Genomic DNA, 24,694 nt, shown 5'->3' with positions numbered 1-24,694 from the left:
ATGGCCACACCGTGAGCAACCACTAATTTAAGCCAGAAGTTATGCTCTCCAAAAGAAAAGCATTCATCATTTTTTCTCTTTGAAGATCATATAGTCCGCTCATGTAACTTACATGACTTTGATTCCTGCTATGATCCTCAGAATTTCACATCATTAAGCTTTATGACAACCTCTGCGGGTAGACCAGGGTCTATTCAGCAATTAACAAGAAGAAGAAAGGGTAAGGGTGTCTCCTCAATCATCTTTCCTCTCCCTCCTTCTCTTTCCCTGTGTTGCGGGTCAGAGGTGACATTGTCGGAATGTAGCATGTTTTCTCCAGATTGGACACAGTATGTTTTACATGACTATGCAAAATTGAAAGCTTGTTGCACGGAGTGGATATTTTGTAGTCCGGAGCTGCCGTTGCCGTTATTAAAAATGCCCTGAATCCATGAATGATAATGGGGGGATTACGTAAGGGCGCACCGTGCGCATTTGGCAGATAGACAAAAACATCCTGACAGGATGCTGTAAAGCCGGGAGATCTACTCACAAGGACTTAATGTTCCTTGACAAAGAGTAGGCTACATGTATTTGGATGTCTTCATATGGTGTCAAACTTCAATTTTGACTCTCCACTTGTTTTTGGAGACAAGTAAATTCACCTTTACGCACAGTCGCTCTCATTGTGTGTATCACCTCCATAATCACAGAAGGGTGTGGTGATTCATTTATGTGATGGCAACCTGAGCATAAGTTGAAAATGCAGTTAAGAAGTCAATGAAAATGAGAAAAAGAAGAACAGTGAAGGGTTTTGTTATTGATATTCTTGAGGTGACCGAGTGAATCATCGTCGTCTGCTCTGGCATTTTACCAACAAAATCGTATTCACCAAAGAAAAAAAAAGGGAACTGACCTTCTTCAGATCGCTGCAAGGACGGAGGCTCACTGCTGCAATAACAGCGACGCCTGTTGGCTTTTATAAGTGACTGGCCTGACTGATATCCCTGCAAGCCATTCACAAACACCCTGCTCACCTACACTCACCTGGATCATTCTCTTTCCAACAAACACAGGAGGCACATTCTTCAAGAACAGTATTTCAAAGTTTATTTTCTGTCAGAACAGTGCGATGATAAAAAAAAATCTGTACACTGATTCATTATTGCATTCAAATAATTCCATACATCAGTTCAACTTGATACATTGTGTGTCACCAGCCCTCAAACTCAGCAGTTCCTGGGGCCATTTTAAATAGAGGCATGCTTAAAGATCCATAATTACAATTTGTATTTACATATCTTCACTTAATTATTATTTTTATAAAAAATAAAATCTCTGTATATGTACAAAACTTGCATATGATACACTTCATGTCCAACGAAATTTCTCAAAGTGATTGGATGGACTTCAAATGTGACTTTTACAATAGAACAAAAATGCACAAATATTAGGATATAAACTTATATATGGACACTCTCCACAGCAAAGGATAACTTGTTTACATTATTCTCATTGTCAGTGATTCATAAATTAAAATTTTGAGTACAATATACATTTCTTTGAGAGTGAGTGTAGATGTGTGTGTTCAATGTCTCTTTTAAATGTCATTGTTGGGACAGTGTGTCGGGGTGGGTGTGTAAACAGGGATGGTTATATCACTGATCTCCTGGACCCTCACAGGCCTGGGAGGGGTGACCAGGACGTAGTCGTACTCTCGGTGCAGCACTTTCTCGTACACGCTCTGCAGCCCCACTGTTTTGGGGATTTGGGCCTGGTAGTAGTTGTCTCTGCGATGGGGGTCCCTAGGCAGGGAGGCCGTCTTGGAGAGGCTACTGAAGGATGAGAGGGTCGGGGCTGGGGAGGGTGCTGCGTTGGCTCTTACTGCTGAAGGGCTCCAGCAGCGATCTGAGTGACCTAAGACCTTACACTCACTGGTGCAAGCCCACAGAGCTGAGAGAAGAGAAAGAGGAGTTAGATTCAGAACCAATAATTGATCTCCTATCATAAATCCATTCCAATTCTCCTGTTTTTATGCCCTTACCATTTTGGCCGCCCATGGGAGGAACCACTGCTCCATCTTTCTTCAGGCCAGTGTCTCCACTCACATCACTGTCACTGTCATTGAAGTCACTGTCCCCCTTGCCACTGTCTTTGCCACTGAAGGCCGGGTCCCTGGCAGAGATGGTGGTGTATGAGTTGCCCTTCCAGATGGTGATGGGCCTCACAGCCTCTTTGCCGTTTCCATAGCCAGGCAGAGTGGAGTAGCCCTGTAAGAAGAGATCAAAGAGAGGAAAGCAGTGGTTAGTGTCTGCTGGATGAACACAATACAGATTTGTTATGATTGTGCATCACGCTACACCTAACCCCACCCCACCCCTCAGCACACATGTCCCCAGGGTGCATCCTCACCTCGTGTTTATTCCCTCTGGGCTTGCTGTTGCTGTCTGAGTCATACACGCAGGGCACCTCGCTGCCGTCCTCTGAGGCCGAGCACATGTCGCTGCCCCCAGGGTGAGCTGAGGTGAACCCACCGGGCTGACTGCTGTAGGAGTGTCCCTCAAAGCCTGCTTCTCCCCCGGCCCCGTGGAGAGGCAGAAGCGGGTTGTCCACCACGTGGCTCCTGCCCCGTTCCAGTGTGCCCTTCTCTCCGTATGAGTCGCTGTCTTCTCCGCTTTTGTCCCGTTTGCGCCGGTTGCAGGTGGTGGCGATGAGGATGATGGCGAGCAGCAGGAGCGTGCAGCTCCCCGCGAGGACAACGATAATCACCACCGACAGGTCCCACTGCGCGTGTACCTCGTCTCCAACGCCTGACTGGTACACTGTCCTGTCGCTCGGCGGGGAGCCCGCGATGATGAGGAAGTGGAGGGTGGCGGTGGAGGTGAGCGCGGGCCTCCCGTTGTCGCTCACCGTGACGGTCACGCTCAGGGTTTCGTCCAAGTCGTGGCTGAGCACCTGGTTGAGGTAGATCTCCCCCGTGGCTTTGTTAACAGAGAACACGGAGGGTTCACCGGTGGCCAGCCCAAAGGACAACTCCGAGTTCACACCTTCGTCCGCATCCCGTGCCTCCACCCGGGTGATGACGTAGCCGGTCGGTGCGTCCCGGGGCAGGAGGACTTCAGCTGAGCCGTTATTGAGCGCGGGATGAGTGATGGCCGGTGCGTTATCATTCTGGTCCACTATCCTCACAAACACATTTGCGCTGCCGGACAGAGGAGGGGAGCCGCTGTCGCTGGCCGTGATTCGGAGCTCCAGCTGTTTCATCACCTCATAGTTGAAGCTCCGGAGCGCGTAAAGCGAACCGCTGGCTGGGTCCAGTGACACGAAGGTGGAGATAGGTGAGCCCATGAAGTAGGTGTCCGCTAGTTTGTAGCTGACCTTCCCGTTTGACCCCATGTCCATGTCCCGCGCCACGACCGTGGTGATGTATGCGCCAGGTGCATTGTTCTCCACCACAGCTACCTCATACACTGGCTTACTGAACACAGGCGCGTTGTCGTTCTCGTCCGTCAGTCGGATGGTGTACTGAGTGATGGTCCTGAAGGGAGGGGAGCCCAGATCTTCAGCCACCACCGTGAGGTTATACTCAGGGATTTTCTCCCGGTCTAACGGGTTGGTACTCACAATCATAAAGCTGTCCTCGTACGCCTGCTGCAGTCTAAAGTGATCGTGTCCGTAGAGCGTGCAGTGCACCTGTCCGTTAGCGCCGGAGTCTCTGTCCGAGGTGCTGACCAGAGCCACGAAACTCTCTCTGGCCGCAGCCTCTGTGATGTACGCTATCCCCGCCGTGATGGACGTCATGGGGGTGATGGAGATCTCCGGTGCGTTATCGTTAACGTCCTGCACCTGAACTACAATTTTGCATATGGCCGGGCTCGGGTTCGGACCCAGGTCGGTGGCCTGGACGTCAAATTCGTACGTGTTCTTACTTTCAAAGTCAATCGGACTCTCCAGTGTGAGACGCCCGGTCTTTCTGTCCACTCTGAAGAGTTGCCGGATTTCTGAGGGCACCTGGTTACCGAACCCGTACACCACCTCTCCGTTCAACCCCTCGTCCGGATCCTCTGCGTTCAGGTCCAGCAAGAGGGAGCCTATCGGTGCGTCCTCGGGCAAGTCGACGGAGAAGCTGTTCCTGTCGAACACCGGACTGTTGTCGTTGTAGTCTTTCACCTTGACGTTGATGCGCGTTGTTCCGGTGCGGGACGGGTTGCCACCGTCCATAGCGACCAACTCCAGCGCGTAAGAAGCCTGCGTCTCCCGGTCCAGCTCCTTCATGAGCACCAGCTCCGCATATTTAACCCCGTCGGCCCTGCTGAGCACGTCGATTGAAAAGTGGCTGTTGACGGAGATCTGGTAGCTTTGGATGTAGTTCACCCCAACATCCTCATCCACGGCAAAGTCCAGCGGGATCCGCGTGCCCACCGCTGTGTTCTCGGAGATCTCCAGACTCGACTCTTTCCGGGGGAACTCGGGGGAGTTGTCGTTGATGTCCTTGACCTCCACCTCGACGTGGATGAGTTTAAACTGCTCTTTGGAGAAGCTGACCACGTCGAAAGCGATGAGGCAGTGCAGGGTGTGTTTGCAGATGCGCTCCCTGTCTATCCTCTCTCCTATGGTCAGCTGTCCGTCGCTCTCCCTCAGACGGATGAAAGAGGAGTTGAACTGTTTCATCATCCTGAAATTGGTCCGGGAGCCTCCCGATGAAGAGGGAGTGGATGAGATGTCCTTGGCCAAGTTTCCGATCACTGTCCCTGGTGCGTCTTCCTCAAATGTCTGATATTTCACCGTCTTTGCATATGTGACAGCAGGCAGGCTCGCCAAAGAGACGCACATTAGCAACAACAACCCGTTCCACCCTGTTTCTCCCATCTTGACACCTTCACTCCAAAATAAATCTGAAATTCAGCAAAACTGTCACAACTAAGTCCAATTTAGAGTTTAAACAAAATGCACCCACAAAAAAACTGTTCCTTCCCCGCACTTGTCGACTCTCCGGGGCTGTTTTTCAGTATAAAACCTGTAATAAATATTCCATATGTCTTTCAATGCGCACTCTGGATGCGCTCCGCTCTCTCTGTACTGGAGGTGTGCTGCTCTCTCAGCGCAAGAGGGCTGCAGTGTCTGCAGGAGGGTTTATACGGCGAGGCATGCAAATGAGCCGCACTGTGACCAATCCGGGCTTTGAGAGGGGAAAAAAAGGGGGACTTCTGAAAGACCTCTAAACCCTGTTTAGAGATTCCTGGACTGTGCGAGAAACTTGGCACCCAATATATGGGCTAAACGCGGGGCTTGATTTAATACAGCTATAGTTTCCGTTGCTTGTTTATGTTCCTCGGGCTGTTAAATGAGTCTGCGCACCAACACATGGGGGAGCACAGAGATGCGCAGTGTCCCTGAGCTAGAGGACAAAGCATTTGAATAGCAGTGTCTGTTCAGGATGCTAGACCCTATAGGCGCACTTTCAGTGTAAAGAGATTTATGTTTAAACACTGTTCAGTTGGATCCCCACGCACGTGTCCCGTGTTACCCACTGGAGTAACAACAGTCACTGGCAGGCTGAGCTGTCCTAGTGACCTCTCCCCTTCTCCTGTAAAAAAAAGAATAACTTCTTACTGACGACAATAAGACATGATTTGTCCTTTTCTCCAACCTCACAGTGTCCCGATCCACTCACCCAGACAGATAAGATTTCATATAATGCTCTGTTGATGGACTCATAATGCTGATACAGCGTAACATGCTGAATAATAGCAGAACCAGACATTCAAAAAGAATGTGGTGTAACTGGTGGTAACAGCATCATTTTTGTGCACATTTTATTCTCATTAATAAATTCCATAAATTTGCTCAGCCTTCTATTATTCATCCCCCTAGTGTGTTGTAATCCAGTAATTGTTTGCCTATCAGATCATATCTGAAGCAGGAAAAAGGACTATATCCACTTAAACATTGATTTTATTCTAATTTGGTCTCAGCTCAGATCAGCTCACGAGATGTCTTGTGCGCGAGAGAGGGGATTTTTTAATTAAAGCCAGTGTAACGTCCCGGTTTAACATGTGACTCTCCTTGGCCTCGCCTGCCAGAACAGAAAGGCGCAGGTGAGGACGACACACACGCGCGCGCGCACACACACTCACACTACACGGTCACGCACGCACTCATACAGCCTTCCACGAACCCGTTACAAATGGGATTTGGCTGTAAACGCAGGGGGGATTTATCAGGATTTCAATAGTGAGATTATATCAAAGGCGTATGAAGCCCTCGTTAGTAGCGCCGGAATAATGGCATGGTAGGGTCTCCCTTTACAGCCGTCCACGCCGGTATTGTGGCCCCTGAGCCGGTCTGTGGGGACCCTAACCCCCGCTGCCTCCATGCAGCCCTCCGCCTAACTGCAGCATAATGAGGCAAAGCCACATGCAGCCTTTGTACCATCCCTCCATCCCCATTCTCCCCCCTTCCCCAGACCTGCCCCGGTCCTGGCCATGGCTCCTTTCATTACAGGGAGATGGGAGATGAATTGGCCTGGACATCAGGGTCTCTCCTATTAAAATACATTTAGAGAGCGGCCGGGGCCCCGTCACGGCTCTTTAAGAGATTTTCTCATTCATCCCATTGGACTCAGCCTCTCTTTCTCTCTTCCCCCTCTCTTCCATATTCACCCCCTCCTCTCCTCCCCTCCCCTCGCGCACACACAGCCACCTTTTTCAGGGGCAACACTTGCCTTGCAGTAGAAGCTAATATCACTTGGCATGTTCTATAAAGAACCCATCTGCCACAGAAAGTCAAATAGGAGACACCTGAATGGACAACATCCAGTCAAGCAGCTTGCATAGTTAGACACAGTCAGGCCTGTCCTAAACGATAAGGAGCTATCATTCTGTGAGTCATTAAAGACACCATAGCAAAACTCTCAGCCTTTTTAGGGGTGTTACAGAAATATTGCTTTCCCTTTAGCTTTATATGTTGTAACTAATGGCTTTAAATAAGGTTCATACATCACTACACAACTTTATAGGTCAGTTATAAGACATACATCAACAAAGTCTTCACGTGAGTGATGTATGCTTTCTAATAAAAGACATAAAGGGTTTATTCATCATTGACTCTAGCTTTATAGATCTGTATAATAACCAATAACATCAACTTTTGGGTTTCCAGCTTGTTGTTGGACTCTTATTGGACTGTATGACCATTTAGGTACATTATGGAAAAAGTCCATTCATTAACAACCTATTAACCATTAATGATTACTAACAGCATTATTACACAATAGAACGGATAAACATCAGCTAAGGTGATTTTGACAATCTGGCATCCTAAAATGAGTTCTAATTATGGTCTTGTATATAATCTAGTAAATGGTTTATTGGCATGAATAAAACCATTCATCAAGACTTTATAAAGGCTGAAAGGTTTGACTGAAATGTTCTAATGTGAAGATAATGTTACTCTGGATTTGTTTCAGCAGTAACGTTTAGGTGGATACAGAAACTCTTTCATTCAGTCAAAAGCTTTGTGAAGAGTCTATTGTAAATGTAGAGGAGATATGCTAAAGCACGGTAATAATGTGCTGACTGCGGGGTTTGTTTTTATTCCTCCTGTTACTTCTCATTTCTTTATGTGTTTAGAGCATACCGGACTCTAATACCGCTAATACAGCATTCTCTCACTCACACACTCCCACACACACACACTCACACACACACATACACAGAGAAAGAGAGAAAGACACATGCAATCAAAAGCAAATTACACTATGTTAAGTCTCGCCTCGTGGATTAAACTTTACGCACGTGCGTGTGCGCGTGCATTAAAAAGACAATGTTGGACAGGCTTTTGCATCCTCAACACCACCAAAGCAAAGCTGTCAGTTGAAGGACACACACACCTAAAAAAAAAAAAAAAAAAATTCTAATTCTCTCACGTGATCACCGTGTCAATCTCGCCAGTCTGCACGCGAGTTCAACAATAGTAGAATTAGAGAGAGTCTCTGAATCCCTCCTTTATTCTTCACGCGCTATATTAGCATTTTCTTTAACATATATAAATATATCTTTTGAGGACCCCCCTTTCTCTCCCTCGCTCTCCTCTTTTCTTTCTTTTCTTCAGCATTGTGGTCCCATTTGCTCTAGTGATCGCCGGGTATTTGGGGTCTGAAGCTGGTCGCCCGATCCCTGCCTCTTGTTGGGGCTTAACTCATTGAGATGGAAATAGGCGATTTGGTCTCTTTTGTCCAACAGATAAGCGGTTGAAGGAGAGAGTGGGGAGACAGAGCAGGAGGGTGAGAAAGAGAAGTTGTCTGTGCGTGTGTGCGTCTGTCTGTGTGTGTGTGTGTGTGTGAGGGGGTGTCTAAGATAATCGATCAGACTGCTGAACCCCCTTCACCCTCCCCCTCCACCTCCCCCCACCCTCTCAGCTAACCTTTGCTTAACTCGCGTGCCATCACAAACGCACAGTCCTAATTGGTTCCCAGCCACTAATTATCCAATTATCGCCTCTCCACCAGAGAACTCCGGGGCTCGTCTGGGTAATGGCTTCATCCTCCACACTATTGATGAAAATGATTAGGAGTGAATGCGCCCATCAGCTCCAGAGTGCGACACTTGAGAAACTTGTGTCACGGCCCTGTATAGAGGTCTTAAAGAGAGGATGGCACTTCACTTATAGAGGGTAAGATGTGCTCATTCAACCTGTATTATTCCTAAACTCTTATCAAAATGGAATACATGATGAAGTGGTGTGCAGGTTGATCAGGCCCCTGCACGGTGAAGAATAAAGGTTGAAGGCTGAGATTACGAGTCTGTTAAGGTCATAACAGTTTAGAGTGAAATATCCACTTTGAATAGTAAGTCCTTAAGTTGCTACAAATAAAGTTAGTTTTTATCAGGCTGAAGGTGACAAAAAGTCTCTATAACTAACTTTAAGGGACTGTACAAAAATGAATGAAGTGGTAAAAGGGGCTGAACTTTAAAAAACAAAACAAAAATAATCCTCTCACTCGGGGGTCCTTCTGGAGCTGAAATGGTTAAGCCTTTATCTGATTGAAAATAAGATGATTAGATAGATAGATTTGTTTAATCATGTAGTCAATAATATCTTAGTGGGGTTTCTAATGTGTGGAGACAATACTGTGGAACGTGCAGCTTTGTGATCCGTAGTGCAAGTGAAACTATTCATGTCTCAGAACTCAGATCAGACTCAAAGATAAAGATTAAGTATAATAACAAGCCCCTATCTGAGCCTCTCTGCTGCTCTGATCATTTTCCTACAGTCCCTAAATAAGTTAAATAAGATTGTTTCATGATTAGCGCGTCTTAATTAAAGACCATCAGATGACTGCATTGGAAATATGTGGAAATCAGCTTTAAGTAAGATTAAAGTAATAAAATGGACCAATAGTTCACGCTGCAGGCAGTGAACTGAAATTAGCCAGATCTGAATGGAGCAGCAGGCTCCATAGTGCAACCAGATTGATAACGTCCAGTTACATTAAACATTTATTCTCTTTTCTCCAACTCTTTTTCTCTTAGTTAACTCCTGCTCCAATCTATCACCTTCCAGCCCATCTGTCGCTGATAGCTGCAACACTTTGAATAAATTCCTCCCGACAAACAAAACGGTTAACATCTCATGAATACAACTTTTTACACCCCACACACAGATTGTGGGGAAACTTTAGGGCCAGTGGAGTAACTACTGCAAAGAAATCTGTCTTGGGACACTCCCTCTTCGCTTCCACTTCATTACCAGTATTGTGCTCGGGAGCGCGCAATCTGTGCGGCCGTCTCCGCCCGGCCCCGCCAGCTTTCTAATGACTTTCCAATGATGATTTAAAGTCCGCACGGCCCCTTTCCCTCCAAACTTCTCCACCTCCCCTCTCATTCTTCCTTTCACTGCTTTTGAATCTCATACGCTTTTGTCTGGAGCTGTGTCCATCACTGGCATTCTGGAGCAGGATTCAGGGGAGGTCAGGAGGAGCGCACATAAAGATTCTCACATCAAGCTTGAATAAAGGGACGATATATGGGGAGTTACATCGGACCAACTTTGGCCCCTGCTTAAATCAAGTTGGAGATTTTGGGCCAAAGAATTAGAGGAGTGTATCTGGTCTGAGGATGTTTGGTGAAAACAAGTCTCTCTCCCACATCCTTATTTTCTTACTCTTAAGACAAACATGAACTAAAAGTTAGAGTGTGCGCCAATGAAAGGCTTGGGGGCTGTGTGTGTGTGTGTGTGTGTGTGTGTGTGTGTGTGTGTGTGTGTGTGTGTGCACCTGATGGTTGCAGGGAGCCAGATTGTGCTGCGCTATGGATGAACAGATGGGGGTGGATGAGTTAAGAGAAGCATGGAGGGAGGGAATGGCAGACGTCTGGATATCACTCATGTGAAGTTATGTCTCCCCTTCTTCTCTCTTCTTTGCACGGTCCTGCGTGTGCATTAAAAAAAAAGAGAGAGTGAGAGAAGGGGGAGGGGGGGGGCAGCAACATGCAGATGAGCCCCATTTCATTTGTGGAGTTGATGTGTAGCCAAATGTGGTTTGATAGCCATACATGCCTGTGATAATCTGTCAATCAATTGGACATTGTCTGGCTTATAATGATCTATAAGGAAGACATTCAATGACCAAATGGTTCACTTAAGGGAGTGTACACAAATTTCAGCATAGTCAGAAAATGGTGAGGGTAATTTTCATTTCCATTGATTATAGGCTAATATGAGTTTTATGGAAGAGAAGGAGTGTATGTGAGAGTATGTAAGAGTGTATTTGCATTTTAAATGTATTGCTCAGACCAATGTAGACCAGCTCATTAACACATTGGACTTACTTAAATTCCTGCTTCTAATCATAATGAGTGATTTACAGTTAAATATATTACATCATATAACTATAGCGAAAGAAATGCTCATTGTTATTTTAGAGGGATGAAAGAATCACCTGTTACAATCATCCTGAAAAGTACTAAATAGTCATGTCTAAATGATCACTATGATAATGACTATGAGACATGAAACAATAAATACAACTTGTCATTCAAAAAAATTAACCACTTGATATAATTTACTTAATGTGATCAAACAGCTGTGGTTAGGATCTGGTTAGGTAGGTTGAACTTACTACTTCTTCAAGGTTAGGCTACCTTCATCTTCATGTGGTTAAGGTTAGGTGATTATCGTAGTTACTTTTTTTTTAAGCAGTTTTGACTCCCAGTTAGAATTGTGAAACTTGTGGATGGAAACAGGAAATACACATCGGCCTAATGCTAGAAAATCATCTGTTTTGTTAAGCCAATTATTCACCCGACCTCCAAATGCAAATTTTGTTGCTATACATCATCTTATTTCCTCTTTTGCTTCGGTAGTTTTTGGGCCACTAGCATTTGCAGCCGACTGTGTCCTTTTTTTCTTAGGCGAACAGTCTCAAAATGTCATTTCTTATTCAGTGTTGGCTAATTGTTCCACAGACAGTTTTTGGTTTAAATCAGAATCAAATGAGTTGTACCAATATACTGCCTTTTAATTATGACATGTTGTTGGGGTGGGTTGTACTTTGTTCTTCTTTCTGTATTCTGCGATTATATTACTATTTGCTTTTGTGAATCAGACGCCTTCTCCAGCCTAATCATTTTTATACAGTCCCTAAAGATATATCCGTAACAGATGTATAACACTCAGCATCACCATGGAAGGTGGCAACATAGTTAAATCTTCAACGTTAGGGCAGCATTTATGTTTACACTTAACAGCTGCTCCACAGCTCCATCACACACACTTATTTAAGGCTGACAAGTGTTAGACAGTCACTGCAAAATTAAAAATAAATAAATAAATAAAAAAGTTTTGTTTACATAGAAACTTTGATGTCAAAAAGTACTCTAAACTCATAGGTCCCCTCCTAGATTTGAGAGCATTCAACCACATATCACAGTCATCATTCAGCAAATGGTGATGGCTCAGGACAGATCTGTGACATGATACTGCTACGTGTGTTTTGTTATTTCACTCTTTACTGGTCTGCTGTCAGATTCAGCATCATGTGTCAAAATACCAGGCACTGCTTTGCTCAGATGTCTTCTTTAAACTGATCAGAGAAGTAAAAAAATGCTTAAATGACTCTTCTGGATGAGATCAAAGATTTTTTGGTCTGCAGTCTGACAAACAAATAAGCTTTTTCTTTTGCTGTGTGGGTTTATAACATTTTATCTTTAATGATACATTTCATTATCATAGACTAACTTTATGACAGACTGCTTTACTGCCAAATATTCCTGTCATGAGTAAAAACATTTTGAGGCTTATTAGCTTTTTTAACTTTAAGCAATAACCCACTAACCTACTTTATAGAGTCTATGAGTCACACAAGACAATCACTGAGTGCATTAGCAAGCCAAGGTGGGAACACTTCTTGCACTTGCTTGTTTGATAGGCAACAGAACTCCCACTCTGCACTTACTTTGTAATTCCTCTCTCTTATCTTCTCTCCCACTCCTCTCCAATCTTACCTTTTCGTATGTCTCTGTCTTTCTCTACTTTCTTTTTCTGTTTCAAGTCCCTGCTGCGCTATTTAGAGCGTGGCGCAGCCCTACATTAATGTGACTAACAGGATTGCACAGGTAACACAAGTCCAACTCACAGATGGTAAATTGACTGCAGTTATATGGCACTTTTTTAGTCTTCTGATCACTCAAAGCGCTTTTACACTGAATGTTAACCTTCACTCATTCACACACACTCACACACTGATGGCACAGCCTTTGGGAGTAATTTGGGGTTCAGCATCTTACCCAAGGACACTTTGACACTTCAACACACTTCCGAGGATGGAACCGCCGATCTTCCGGTTAGTGGGCGACCCCCTCTACCTCCTGAGCCACAGCTGCCCCATTAAAAGCATTAAAGCACCCCTGTTTATGCATTCGCCCTCCATAAACAATACTATATAATTCTCTTTGAACATTACAGCACATGCCTCATATAAAAAAAACGCAAAATATGAGGGGACACCATGCACACCCACCCATACAGTGCACGGGCTCCTCACACACACACACACACACACACACACACAGAAGGCAGGCTCTAGCACACATGCACACAACCACAGCATTATGCGATCAGTGTGTCCTCTCTGCATGTGCCAGGGAGACTTTGAAGGGAAGGCATTGTTTTCCCTTAGGAGTAAACAACCACAGAAGACAAATAACTATATTCAACAAATAGTCTATATGCACCAAAACGCCTCACACCAAAAAAAAAAAAAAAGAAGAAATATCTCTCTGCTCACTATAGAGCTAATCAATATTTCAACAGCCCAGCCTTGATTGTTCATGCAGGCCATGAGAGGGCTAATGAGGCGAAGCTGCAAAGACAATGTGCTCAACAAAGTAGGCTATCTACTAAAGGACAAAATTATCTTTCAGATCTCCTGGATCAGTCACACTGCACCCCGTATCAGACACTACTGAAGTGAACCACTCGAGACATTCAGCTGCATGACAACTTTTGAGTAGGCATATCTGTCTAAGAGAGCACAGATGTGTTTCCCTCTGATCTGGTGTGTCAAAGTCCTCATGCCTCATATGCTGTTTGTTGTCAGCGCACTTTGAATTGTGTTTTATCTGCTGAACGCTGCATGCAAATAAATAGCTCTTGATGGTTTGACCCCAAATGGGAAGGTTTCAATCAAAGTTTAGTCAGCTACAAATAGATGTTGCCCTGCAGTCATACAGTGTTTGTTTGTAGTCTTTTTAGTTTAAAAATTCAAAGTGTACATAAAGGGTTTTTAGAGGGAGGGTAGAGTGCGGTCTGAGAAGGCGGAGGGTATTGTCATTTTGAAGGTAGGTTGACAGTTTTTGGGAGAGCTCGATAAGATCTTATTTTTTCCCATGGACTAAATGAATAAACTAAGAGACAGCTGTTCTTTCTTGGTTGAAATTGTACCTAGGACTGGGTATCATTCAATTGTTTAATACCAGTAGTGTTACTGATACATTTTTACCAATTTTTATGAAGATTTATTTAGGTCTTTTTTTGTTTTCTTGCCTTTATTTAGCTAGTAACTGGCAGAGATGCCTGCAGGGAAGGGGGGGGGGGGGGGGGGGGGGGGGGGCATGCGCTCTAACTGCTCGGCTACCAGGGTGCTCTGAATGCCAATTATTATAAAAATCCATTCTAACAAAAAGAAAACTATGTTACAATACAAAATGTTAGCTAAAGTTAGCAGAGCTTCACAAGATGCTGTTGTCAGCTGTTCGCCAGTCGCCAGACCGCCGCTGTTTTGACGTAAAATGATCATCATCTTTGATATTTTAATACAGCTTCATCTTGTATTATCTGAAGGTTTAGTATTTTGGTTAAAACCTCCTGTTACTGATGAAACCACTGTTGACACTGTTGCTGTTTCCGCCATTGCTGTTTATGTTGGGAAGCTCCACTCCTACTAGGTATCAAAATTTGGTACTGAATGACAAGTATGTTTTTGATATTCCATAGTATCGAAGCAGTTCAGTCGTTGCCATAAAAGTGTCTAAGTTCAATACCCAGCCCCAATTGTACCTCTCTCCGTTTCTCCAAACGGCCATTGCCAGGGAGCGGGCGTTGAAGTATGGCGAGGGTTTTGTGTATTGCGATTTGGGCCAAGACGATCTGCTACAAAGGAATCCTAATCTGGATGGGGGCGAGAGGTTTAACTAAGCATGCAGACAATTCTCCTTCAGACTTGATGTGGCATTTCACTGTGGCAACATCAGCACTTTGATATGTAACTGTTGTCTCCTTGATCGATCACGTTTGAGTTTGTCGATAAGTCTCTTTGCTTAAAAAATCCATATCTCATGAAAGGTTCTGAATTAGTACGCTCAAGATTTCTACAACACAGTGAATAGTTACATAAATCCTTTAATCAAAAATGGTTCTTAAAAGTGCACTTTACCATATGCAGAGGACCACAGTTCTGCCTCTGCAACAGGGCTTTTTACTGTAATGTAGACATTGGTGGCGTGCATTAGAAGTTCAGTAAGATATTAAGGTTTAAACTGAGGAACATGAACAACAAGTACCTTTTTAACAGTGTTATATTACACTGACATGTTGTGGGGAGAGTGTTGCAGTTTTCTCTCTCAGTGAAGAGGAGGGTTTAAAGAAAACATTAAACCCTTGGGGATGACTTGCTTTATTTTACAAAGTCAAACATAATGTTCACAACCCCCTACCACCTCAATAATTTTCCTACAGTCCTTAAATGTGATGTTAAATCTTTGATACCAGAGCTGCACTCAGCAGAGACAACCTTATGACTCCACACTTGTGTTATAAAATGCAGAAATAAAAAGTGTTTTGGTTGCAGGACTATAATTTCAAGTGATATAGTTATGAAACGTTGTCAGCGTGCTACATTTTTCTCCATTGCCATCAAAGATAAAAACAAGCTAAGTAAACACAGAGATCCTTGCAGGCACACAAACACACGCAGCAGGCAACACCCAATTATCTCTGCTCACAATAAATGAGAAATAGTCAAATTAGTATTGGGTCTAGGAAGTATCTTCATAGATTAGAATATAAAAAGAGGAGGAAAACATCCTCACTCACAATTCCACACAGACCCTCGACACAAAGCCAAATGTAGGCTATTTCATAAAACTACAACCCCATGTCATCAAAAGCTCTCCCTGCGGAGGCGTTATTCTTGATCGCTCCTCCATTCTAAGCGCCCTATTTCTCCACAGTCATCTTTGTTTGCAACACTTGTCTCGCGTCACAGAGAGGAAAAAGCCCGCGTTCGATTCATCTTAACAGTTTGTGTGTCACTGAGAAAAAAATTGAGTGAAACTTTAAAAAATTCAGGCTTTGTTGCCAGAGAACAGAAGGCTGACAGTTTTATAGAGGCAGCCATGAAGTTCTGCCTCATTAGATAGAATAGCTGTTCTATATTCAGGGCCTCTGTGGGGCTAACAAACGCAATGAGTGGGCCAAACTCGGTTCGTTCCGCCAGAGCAAGGGCCTTTTTGTCTGTGTTTGGTGGGTGTGGTTGGCTGGGACATAGGGGCCAGGCGGGCCCTTCAAAACCTGGATTTCACCACCGCTGAGGGGCCTATATTAGGAAGAGAGTGTATGTAATGGACTACATAAGAAACCCTGTAGGATTGGAAGTTCCACTTGTACTTAAGTGAGCTAATCCAGCTTGATACATCACTGCAGAGACCCAGATTTATATACCGTGACATGAAAAGTACTACAGGTGCATATGGCACATTATTTTCCCACACTGAAGCACAAAGGAACCCGCATACTATAAAAACAATGACTGAATGAGTTCTTTATCTACCACTGAGATTTCTGAGAACTCAATTCAATGATAATTCCAATTTTTTTCATACACCACAATGATCCTTTACATGTACTGTAATCAATATATTAACAATGGATTAGATGAGTAATTGTACTGTAAAAGAGGTTGCTTTTATGTCTTTTTACAGCTTTTTGGTTCATTTCAGTCTCACTGCTCTCATCACCATAACTTCCAGTGGCAGCAAACAGCAAATTTCAGCAAAATAAACCTACATAAACATAAACCTGCTGTATGCTATCTTCCCAGCACCAACTACTTGAAGTTAGCGACTAGCTGATGAATATAATTTTGCCGGCAGTTGAAGAGACAGATATTTCCAATAGAGACTGAACCAGGGTTAAAAGAAGAGTAAAAATGACATTCATCAGCTGAACACAAACATGACTCCAGCTGAATGTCACTCTGTGTCTGCTGAATGTGTAAAATGCTAGATGCTATATGTTAGCTAACTTTATAAACCTGTGTCATTGTTTAGCCTACAATTGGTCTCAACTGAATCAGCCCAAATGGCCATAAAATCATCCAACCCAAGCATAATCAGCTTTAAAGGTTTACTTTAAGGTCTGCTCTCATTCTCTAGCACACATTCATTTTGATACTGTTTATTTTATTGGAGTTTTTTGGTCAGTTTCAGGCCACCATACACAGTCCACATGCTCTGTGTACTTTATTTCTAAAGGTCAGTTTTCTGTAAAGCATATCACATGCAATGATATTACAACTCATAAATAGATGACATGACATCCATCCTCACATATATGCCTATCTTGGTATTATCATCTTACTTTGTCTTCATACTGTGTATGAGGAGAGGCTAAATACTGAGTGATAGGCTTTTATTATTGGCATACAGATAACACAGTTTACTTGAATCTCAGTCTCCACCTCTTTAAATTTACACCTTCAACTTTATAGGTCACTACATCTATAAAAATATGATTGATTGGACTGAGATAAAATATAGAGTGTGGAGCCATTTCCATCAAGTGTTTATTTTTCTCTGTCTTTTATATTTTTAAGAGTGGCAGTAATTCTGAATACTCTGAATATGTTTTTAAAAATCCACTGAGTTTAAGGACACATCTCAGAGTTGTCCTCCTAAAAAAAGATTAGAGGATTAGGAAACCATCTAGAAGTTGCTGTTTCATGTCTGTGTCCTAGATTCAGCTTGATATCCTTTTGATTGCGCAAAGAAAGACACTCCGACTGCCGTGCTTTGGGCCAAGATAATGGGGAGAATTTGCACTGTGTCATTATTTTCATCTTACTCAGTAGCAATCATTTATTATAGGCGGTATTTCATTGATAATGTAATAGGCTTACTCTCCATTCACATTCGCTCGCTCATTAGGACTAATAATGCAAATGTTAGACAGGCTATTAGAGGTGTTTAGCAGGCTTGTGTCTGAAGATGTGGGTATTTGTTGGGCAGATGGACGCAGCTCCGGGGTTGCCCTCACCCCTGACCCCCCACAGATGTCCCAAACTCAGCCAGAGCGCCGTCATGAAGCAGTGGAAAATCAGTAATGCACCGGAACCGACTTGTCAATACGCAGGACAATTAGGCGCGTTTGAGCGCCAGTTCTGGCTGCGCAGCGGCGCTCGTTGCTGCGTGAAACACGCAGTGATTACAGCGGAGATGAAAGAGGGAAAGAGGCCATGTGGTGCCTTTCTGTAAAGGCCTGTTTGACCGATGGCTCTCGGCTGAATAGGGCTCTGGTGGTCATACATAAATTAAGAGGTTAAGTGAGCCATCAGGAACAAATGTTTGCATTTATTAACTACGAATAATAGCTCCCAGCCGTGAACCCTCAGTCTCCCTTTTGGATTGAATGTTTGAAATTACTCTGAGTTTTGTGTCGTAGTGTAGACTATCACCAGTCTATTTACATCAATCAAGTCTAATTAACATGCACAAACTCTCTCTTATTATAAAAGCGATGCTGCAGGCCAATAAGAAGAGGAACCTGAATTACAGCAGGCTCTTAAATACAAACGCCAGAAGCCTCAACGGGAATATTTTAGCCTATTAGGGTTATTAAGGCACACATGGTGCTTCACATGGACAACTACTCCATTTACTGTATATGCAAAAATAATAATTTTAAACCCAATAAGCAGCAACATCATTAAGACATCAGAGATGTTTCACGAGGCTCGTTATACAGAACAAACATTCCCACTCATATGTGAGGGGGGGATCCCGCAGGAATGCGTGAGGCAGGTGTAAATTTAAACTGTTAATGAGGCGCATCAAAAGCATCAAAGAAGCCTCGTGCTGAGCCATTCTACCATTAGTCCATACTAGACAAAAGCCATCAGAGAGTTTTCCTCGCTAAACGGTGCAGAAGAGGTCCGGCCAGCGGGAGTTATATTGTGGCCGCAAACTCCCGCAGTCTGCACCAGGCTCACCAGCCAAGTCTTACGAGTTTAGACTCTAACGAGACAGATGAAACGTCTACCATTGGCCAGAATGCAAATACACGGTCTGTATCTTCTGGAAAAACACTCATATTAGTATGGAAATCTATTTATGTCAGTAGTTAAAAGGATGATAAAAATAACCATCTCATGGACATCTAATGACATGATTTTACTTGGTGAGTCATAACTAAGAGTTATTTGTATCCCACAGTTATGATATACTATCTGAAAAGACCATAGGTATAGCCATTTCCCATGAGACATAAAAGAAGAGGGGAATACTATCAAGTGTCCTACTGTACAGCTCAGCATATATACACATCTCTACAGAACTTTAAAGTCCCCCTCCACTCAAAAATGTGTTTTGCATATTGTTCCCTCACTTGGATGTATGAGCTTCACTATGCAGGGACTGACACCAGAAGGCTGTTTTTACATTCATCTGCTGAAGCTGGAAAGCTTCTCAGCACTCAAATTGGAGATCATTTTGTGGTATCACAACACATTGGGAATGGAAAGTAGGACACACTTTGTGTTCAGTGCCTTCATTAGCTTCTGTTTTTTCAGTCAATAATAGAAATCTCAATCCCATCTTCCCAAATAATCAGGACTTCAGTAGAAGTAGCACATTGGAAAAATGGTCAATTACAAGTAAAAACTATATTACATTCACACTGCATTCATAATTTTACTTGAGTAGAGAGAATAATCAGCTAAATCTACTGAACATATCAGAAGTAAAAATATTCAGTATGCTGCGTTTTGTACTACATAAAATCTGCTCTGTCAAACACATGCAGTTGATGTAAAACTACAACATTTCCCTCTGAATGGTAGTGGAGTCAAGGTATGAAGTGGAAATAGTCAATTAATGTACAGTAGCTCAGATTTGTACTGAGTTACTATCCAGCTATAACATCAATCTCAACAGGAACATTTCACCTAAATCGCTGATTCACAGCAGCCTTCATGTCCAATCACTCGTGTGTGAATATAATCAGTTCAAACCCAGAAACTACAGAAACTGAGCTTCTGGAACAAACTACAAAGCCAAATCCCTTATAAAGTATGGGAGGCACTAAATAGTAAAATAATGGAGTATCTTTTCATCCAGCTGAAATTTATATCATCTGTCACTTCTGAACCAGAAAATGCAGTTACCTACAGAAAAAAATCATCCTTTTTCATATTGCCAGTGACCTTTTCCACTCTCATTTCTTATTTTCCGGCGTCACTGTGAATTCACAGATGCTTGGCAGCGGTAAACTTTACTATCCTGTTCCTGGCAAAGGAAACCAATCGTGAATGTTCACTAATACACGGCAAATTGCCCTAAGGCGCAGGAATAACATATTTGAATGATGAAATCCAGCACGGTTCCCTTTGGCAGGCAAATTCCCTTAAATCCTTGCATCTCAGCAGGCACATATGGGGTCGGTTTTGGGAAATTAGGTGTATGTGCGTGTATCTGTGTGTGCGTATATCTCCCTGAGGGCTGATGGGAGGCTTGCGTGTGCATACGCGTTTGCTGTAGGTGGCTACACGTGTTGCGTGCGGTTTAAATAAAAGACAGCTTATGCAAATGAGCTCGTGTGACCAACTCGAGGGACGACGGCGATGCCTCACGCAGAGTTTTAATGTGCAGCTCTACCAGTGTTTTACCCGAGACTAACAAGGCACACTGCTCCATCAGGGCTGAGCAGCAGCGTTCATACCCATTAGACAAGTCAATGGGCCTTATATGAGGCGACACAGAGGGCCCCGCTGAGCCTGAGGATGAGGTGGAAAGAATTAGCAACAGTCAAGTCTGTGGCCCAGTTCTGGCCTTTGGAGACTTGATAGGTGACAACCAGAGTATGTGACACATTGGCATGGCAGTCTGCTGTTTGTGTGGATTGTCAGGGGGATAACAAACAAGGGGGGCCGTCTCCTTCTCCTTCTCCTGTCCTCTCCTCTCCTCTACCGCCTTGTCAGTCATTTCTCATCCGTAGGACAGCGAAGGTGGCGCGCCTCCAGAGCGTGGCCTACTTTCCCTGCTCTCACACAGAATGGAAATGAGCTCAACTTATTTCTTTGCGAACGTCTGTCTGATTTTAATTAACATCACAGTCGTGGTGATAAAACAACACTCTGTCTATATCTTACAGCAACGAGATTCCACATCCGCCTTCTGTGTGTGCGTGTGTATACATGTATATATGTGTGTGTGTGTGTGTGTGTGAGAGGGGGAGAGAGAGAAAGGGTGGGGAGGTGGGGGGCACAGTCACAGTGTGACAGAGACACAGAGCTGAAATCCATAATTTAACTGAATGCCCACGAGCTGCACAGAGCAACAGTGATTTCAACACGCTTCTCTCAGGTCTCATATGAACAAGTGTTGCTGTGGGTGTTTTTCCTAACGCACACGCACACACACACACACACACACACACACACACACACACCCAGTAGTCAACCTACTACTGTATATTTAATTGTTGTTCATGTTTTCCCTCCCCCAAACATATAGCATCATAGAGTTCTGTTTTTGCAGCGTGGCACTCTCCTTTTCTTTCAGTTTGTCATACTACACACACGCACACACACACACACACACACACACACATCCAGAGTGTATTTATAGCATATTCTGTCAGACAATGTAGTGCATTTGTGTGTATTCATTTGGAAATAATAACATTGACAACTGCTTGAGAGATGGAGGGGTTGAGAGAAGGAGAGGGACTCATTTTGAGCATGTACCCACTAACGAGCTGTATTGTGCTTCAGGCGATATGTATGATAGCTTGAAGCCGGTGTGTGTGTGTGTGTGTGTGTGCGCGTGCGTGTGTCTACTTATTGGCAGCTGAGGGATCTTAGCAGTCTCTCATTTTTTCTAATTTTTATGTGCTCCTTGCCTCTCTATTTTCTCTCCTCCTGTCTTTCCTCTCCTCTCCTTTTAGCTCACCTCCTCTCCTCTCCTCTCCTTCTTTCTCTTCTCTTTTCCTTTCATCTTACCTCTGCTTTTTCCCTGTCTCCTTTCTTCTCTTCCTAACTCTTCTCCTCTCCTCTCCTGTCCTCTCTTCCTATCATTTCTCTCCCCCACCATTTTTCATGCTCAGAAGTAGGGTTTGTTCTATTACGGCCTAAGATCTCTCTTCCGTGCCATTGTTTAGAGTGTAATGCATTATCCATCTCCATTCCACTTTGTTCACTCCACTTCACTTCAAGTAGCTGCAACTTATGAGCAACACACGCTCACGCAGACACACACACATACACATACGCACATACACACATGCGGGCACGCACCGCCACGATCCATTAGCTTTAATATTTCAGCAGCGTCATAGCATTCGCCAGCGGCCTTGTCACCGCCTCTCCCCAGGGACACAGATCCTAGATCAGCCCCGGCTTGTCCTCACCCTCCAACATCACCACCAGGACAGGGAGAGCACTCGGATGACCTCGGTGCTGAGCTCGCGCCGTGCGCAGCATTCCCAGGAGTCCCCCCCAACCCCAACCCTACCCCACCACCACCACCACCACCGAACCTCTCGTCACCCCCATCTTCACAAACACCACTGCCATCTCCAGGGAGGAGCAGGAAGAGGAGAAGGGGAGAAAACGAGGGCTGAAGGGAGAGGAGAGCGGAAGAACGCAGAGGCAAGTCTGTGGGAGGGGGAGAGGGAGTGAAAATAAGATGAGCAGAGGAGGGAGAGATACAGAGAGAGGTTGTGTGGGTGGGCTATGGGGTGCTGATTAGGCCCTTGGTTTGAAGTGCTCAGCAGCTTACCCTTGTGGATGTGCGTGCACTCACACAGGCACGCACGCCTGCGCGCACATTGTTTCACACTGTCTTTATAACTCATTCAGTGTTACAAAGGCTTCAGAAGTATACGGTGAGGACAGTGTGCACCACGTTTAGGCATTCTGTTAGAAATTCTTTTCACTTTGAGGTGGAATATTTCCCTTTTGTTCTGAAATTCATGTCTGTGATCAATTGGATGGAGAGGTCTACTGCATAATAGAGCTCTGTGTGTGTGTGTGTGTGTCCCTACATGTGTGTTTTATCTGCCTGTCTATACATCAGTGTGAGAAGAATAGAGCTGAGTGTGAAGAATCGGACTGAACTCTCTGATACGTGAGGTAGAATTGTGTCTTTGTGCTCACCTGAGGCATAAAAATTTGTAGTCTAACTACACAATGGTCTTACTCTGCTGAGTTCATTTTGCCAGAGTCTGACTGCTTGTTAGTTATACGGCGGCTTTGAAAGCGTGAGGACACACAACTCCAGACACACACCCAAACAACATAAGCTATGTCCTGGGAGTTATAACTCATGCATGATCACTAAATGGAAACATTTGTTATCTCCACAATAATACAGCCAGAGGAACTGAATCTTTTATGCCCCCCCCAAAAAAAGCCCATACACACACACGCACACACACACACACACACACACACACACACACACACACACATGCACACACAGACTCTAATGCACCCACACACACACACAAATATATAAATGCCAGCCTCGTGTTAGAGCTCACAGGTCATCCTCCTGTGAATAAACCCAAAGAGGACGCATCGAGGCATAAACAACCACAAAACACCTCCCTCCTCAAACCTCAAACCTTCATGAAACATTCAAACTGTGCACACCTGTGCACACCCACACACACACACAGAGACCCACACAGGGGGCCTCACGCCTTGGTAAACGCACAGCTATGAAACATTAACACAGATATATCCCCATTGTCTTGCCATAAAACATTCAGGTTCTTGTTCAGACTGATACATGCTCTCGGCACTCATCCTCTATTCACATGGACCAAACATTCCCTTTCTCGTAGCAGCTTTGGGGGCTCGCCTGCCATCTCTGCCTCGACAAATGTCCTGCTGACTCCCTAACATGTCTTATTGGCTGTTTGGGGGGGGATACAAGTTTTGACCTACTTAACAGAGCCGCAGAGATGTCCACTGTTTCTTCATGCATTCCAATAAAGGACTGTACCAGTGGTTTTGCATGTTTTATTCTGTTAACTACAAAAGGCATAAACTTTTCATTACTGCTTTCCATTTTCCAAATGAAGTCGCGAGTTTGCAGATTGATTTCCTACCTTCCAGGCAGCCACTGGCTCCCAGTCGTTTCCCTCCAGTTTCAAAATGAACCTTCAAAGACTTCCATGAGATCGCAATTAACATTTTGTTGCCTTTATTTTGTGTGACAGTTAACACAAAAGTAAAGTAGGGGACTTTTTAAATAACACAAAGAGTCTACAGCCATGCTATCGGCTCCGTGAAGCTGTACATGCACACCGGAGCTTTGAGCTAAAATCAGCATACTGATGTTTAACAAGTCTTAGTTTAGCTTTTTATCATCCTAACATTTGGTAGTTAGCACTAAAAACTGAGTGCAGCAGAGGCTGATTGGATTTTTTAGTTTTATCAAGTCATAAAGTCAACTGGATGTAAAATTCTTGATGATGGAGGTAGATGAAAAGTTAAGCCAACCAGACCAAATCTCTTGCAGTTCATCCAGCAGTTGTTGAGACATTTCACTGAAATCAAAAAATGTTAACCTCATGCCTGCACTAGAGGAAAAGTCACATGGCTTCACCCTCTGGGGACATGTGTACAACATTTGTGGACCACTCATCTAGTTACTGAGACACCTCCATGTGGACCGACCAACTGACTGACATTTCCATCTTTAGAGCTACACTGTGTAGCTCAAAGCTTTCACCTTTTTATTTTCAAAATCTGATCCACTTCATTTTGAATTTTTTTTTATTTTCCAGTGCCCAAGGCTGCTCATTGTTGGTCCCAAGTCTAATTTTCCTACAACACGAATGCTTTTTGTGCGTCTACTAAATGCATTTTGGAGGCTGGCACAACCTTGAAAGAGCCACTATAGAAAAGTTTTCAAAAGGATCTGCAAAATAAGGG

General features: G+C 44.1%; 2 protein-coding genes across 2 annotated transcripts in view; both read right to left on the bottom strand.

The window, feature by feature from the left end:
* The window catches only part of pecr (peroxisomal trans-2-enoyl-CoA reductase), a 200,450-nt gene that overhangs the window by 27,950 nt on the left and 147,806 nt on the right, over positions 1 to 24,694 (bottom strand). The gene's annotated exons all lie outside the window — the stretch shown is intronic.
* On the bottom strand, positions 1,580 to 4,848 carry LOC128369354 (protocadherin-8-like). The gene is made up of 3 exons (XM_053330380.1): positions 2,392 to 4,848; positions 2,024 to 2,249; positions 1,580 to 1,932 (listed from the first exon to the last, which is right to left on the bottom strand). Exons 1-3 carry the CDS (start codon positions 4,846 to 4,848, stop codon positions 1,580 to 1,582), a joined length of 3,036 nt encoding a protein of 1,011 aa, XP_053186355.1.

This window comes from Scomber japonicus, chromosome 12, assembly GCF_027409825.1.
Source record: "Scomber japonicus isolate fScoJap1 chromosome 12, fScoJap1.pri, whole genome shotgun sequence".
NCBI classification, from domain to species: Eukaryota; Metazoa; Chordata; class Actinopteri; order Scombriformes; family Scombridae; genus Scomber; species Scomber japonicus.
This window is presented reverse-complemented; position numbering and strand designations above follow the sequence as displayed.

Bases quoted from the DNA above. Each gene is read 5' to 3' on its own strand.
- LOC128369354 (XM_053330380.1), bottom strand. From the start codon at position 4,848: ATGGGAGAAACAGGGTGGAACGGGTTGTTGTTGCTAATGTGCGTCTCT. The intron at 2,250-2,391 runs GTGAGGATGCAC...CTCTTCTTACAG, and splicing joins CCAGAGGGAATAAACACGAG to GGCTACTCCACTCTGCCTGG. The intron at 1,933-2,023 runs GTAAGGGCATAA...CTCTTCTCTCAG, and splicing joins TCCCATGGGCGGCCAAAATG to CTCTGTGGGCTTGCACCAGT.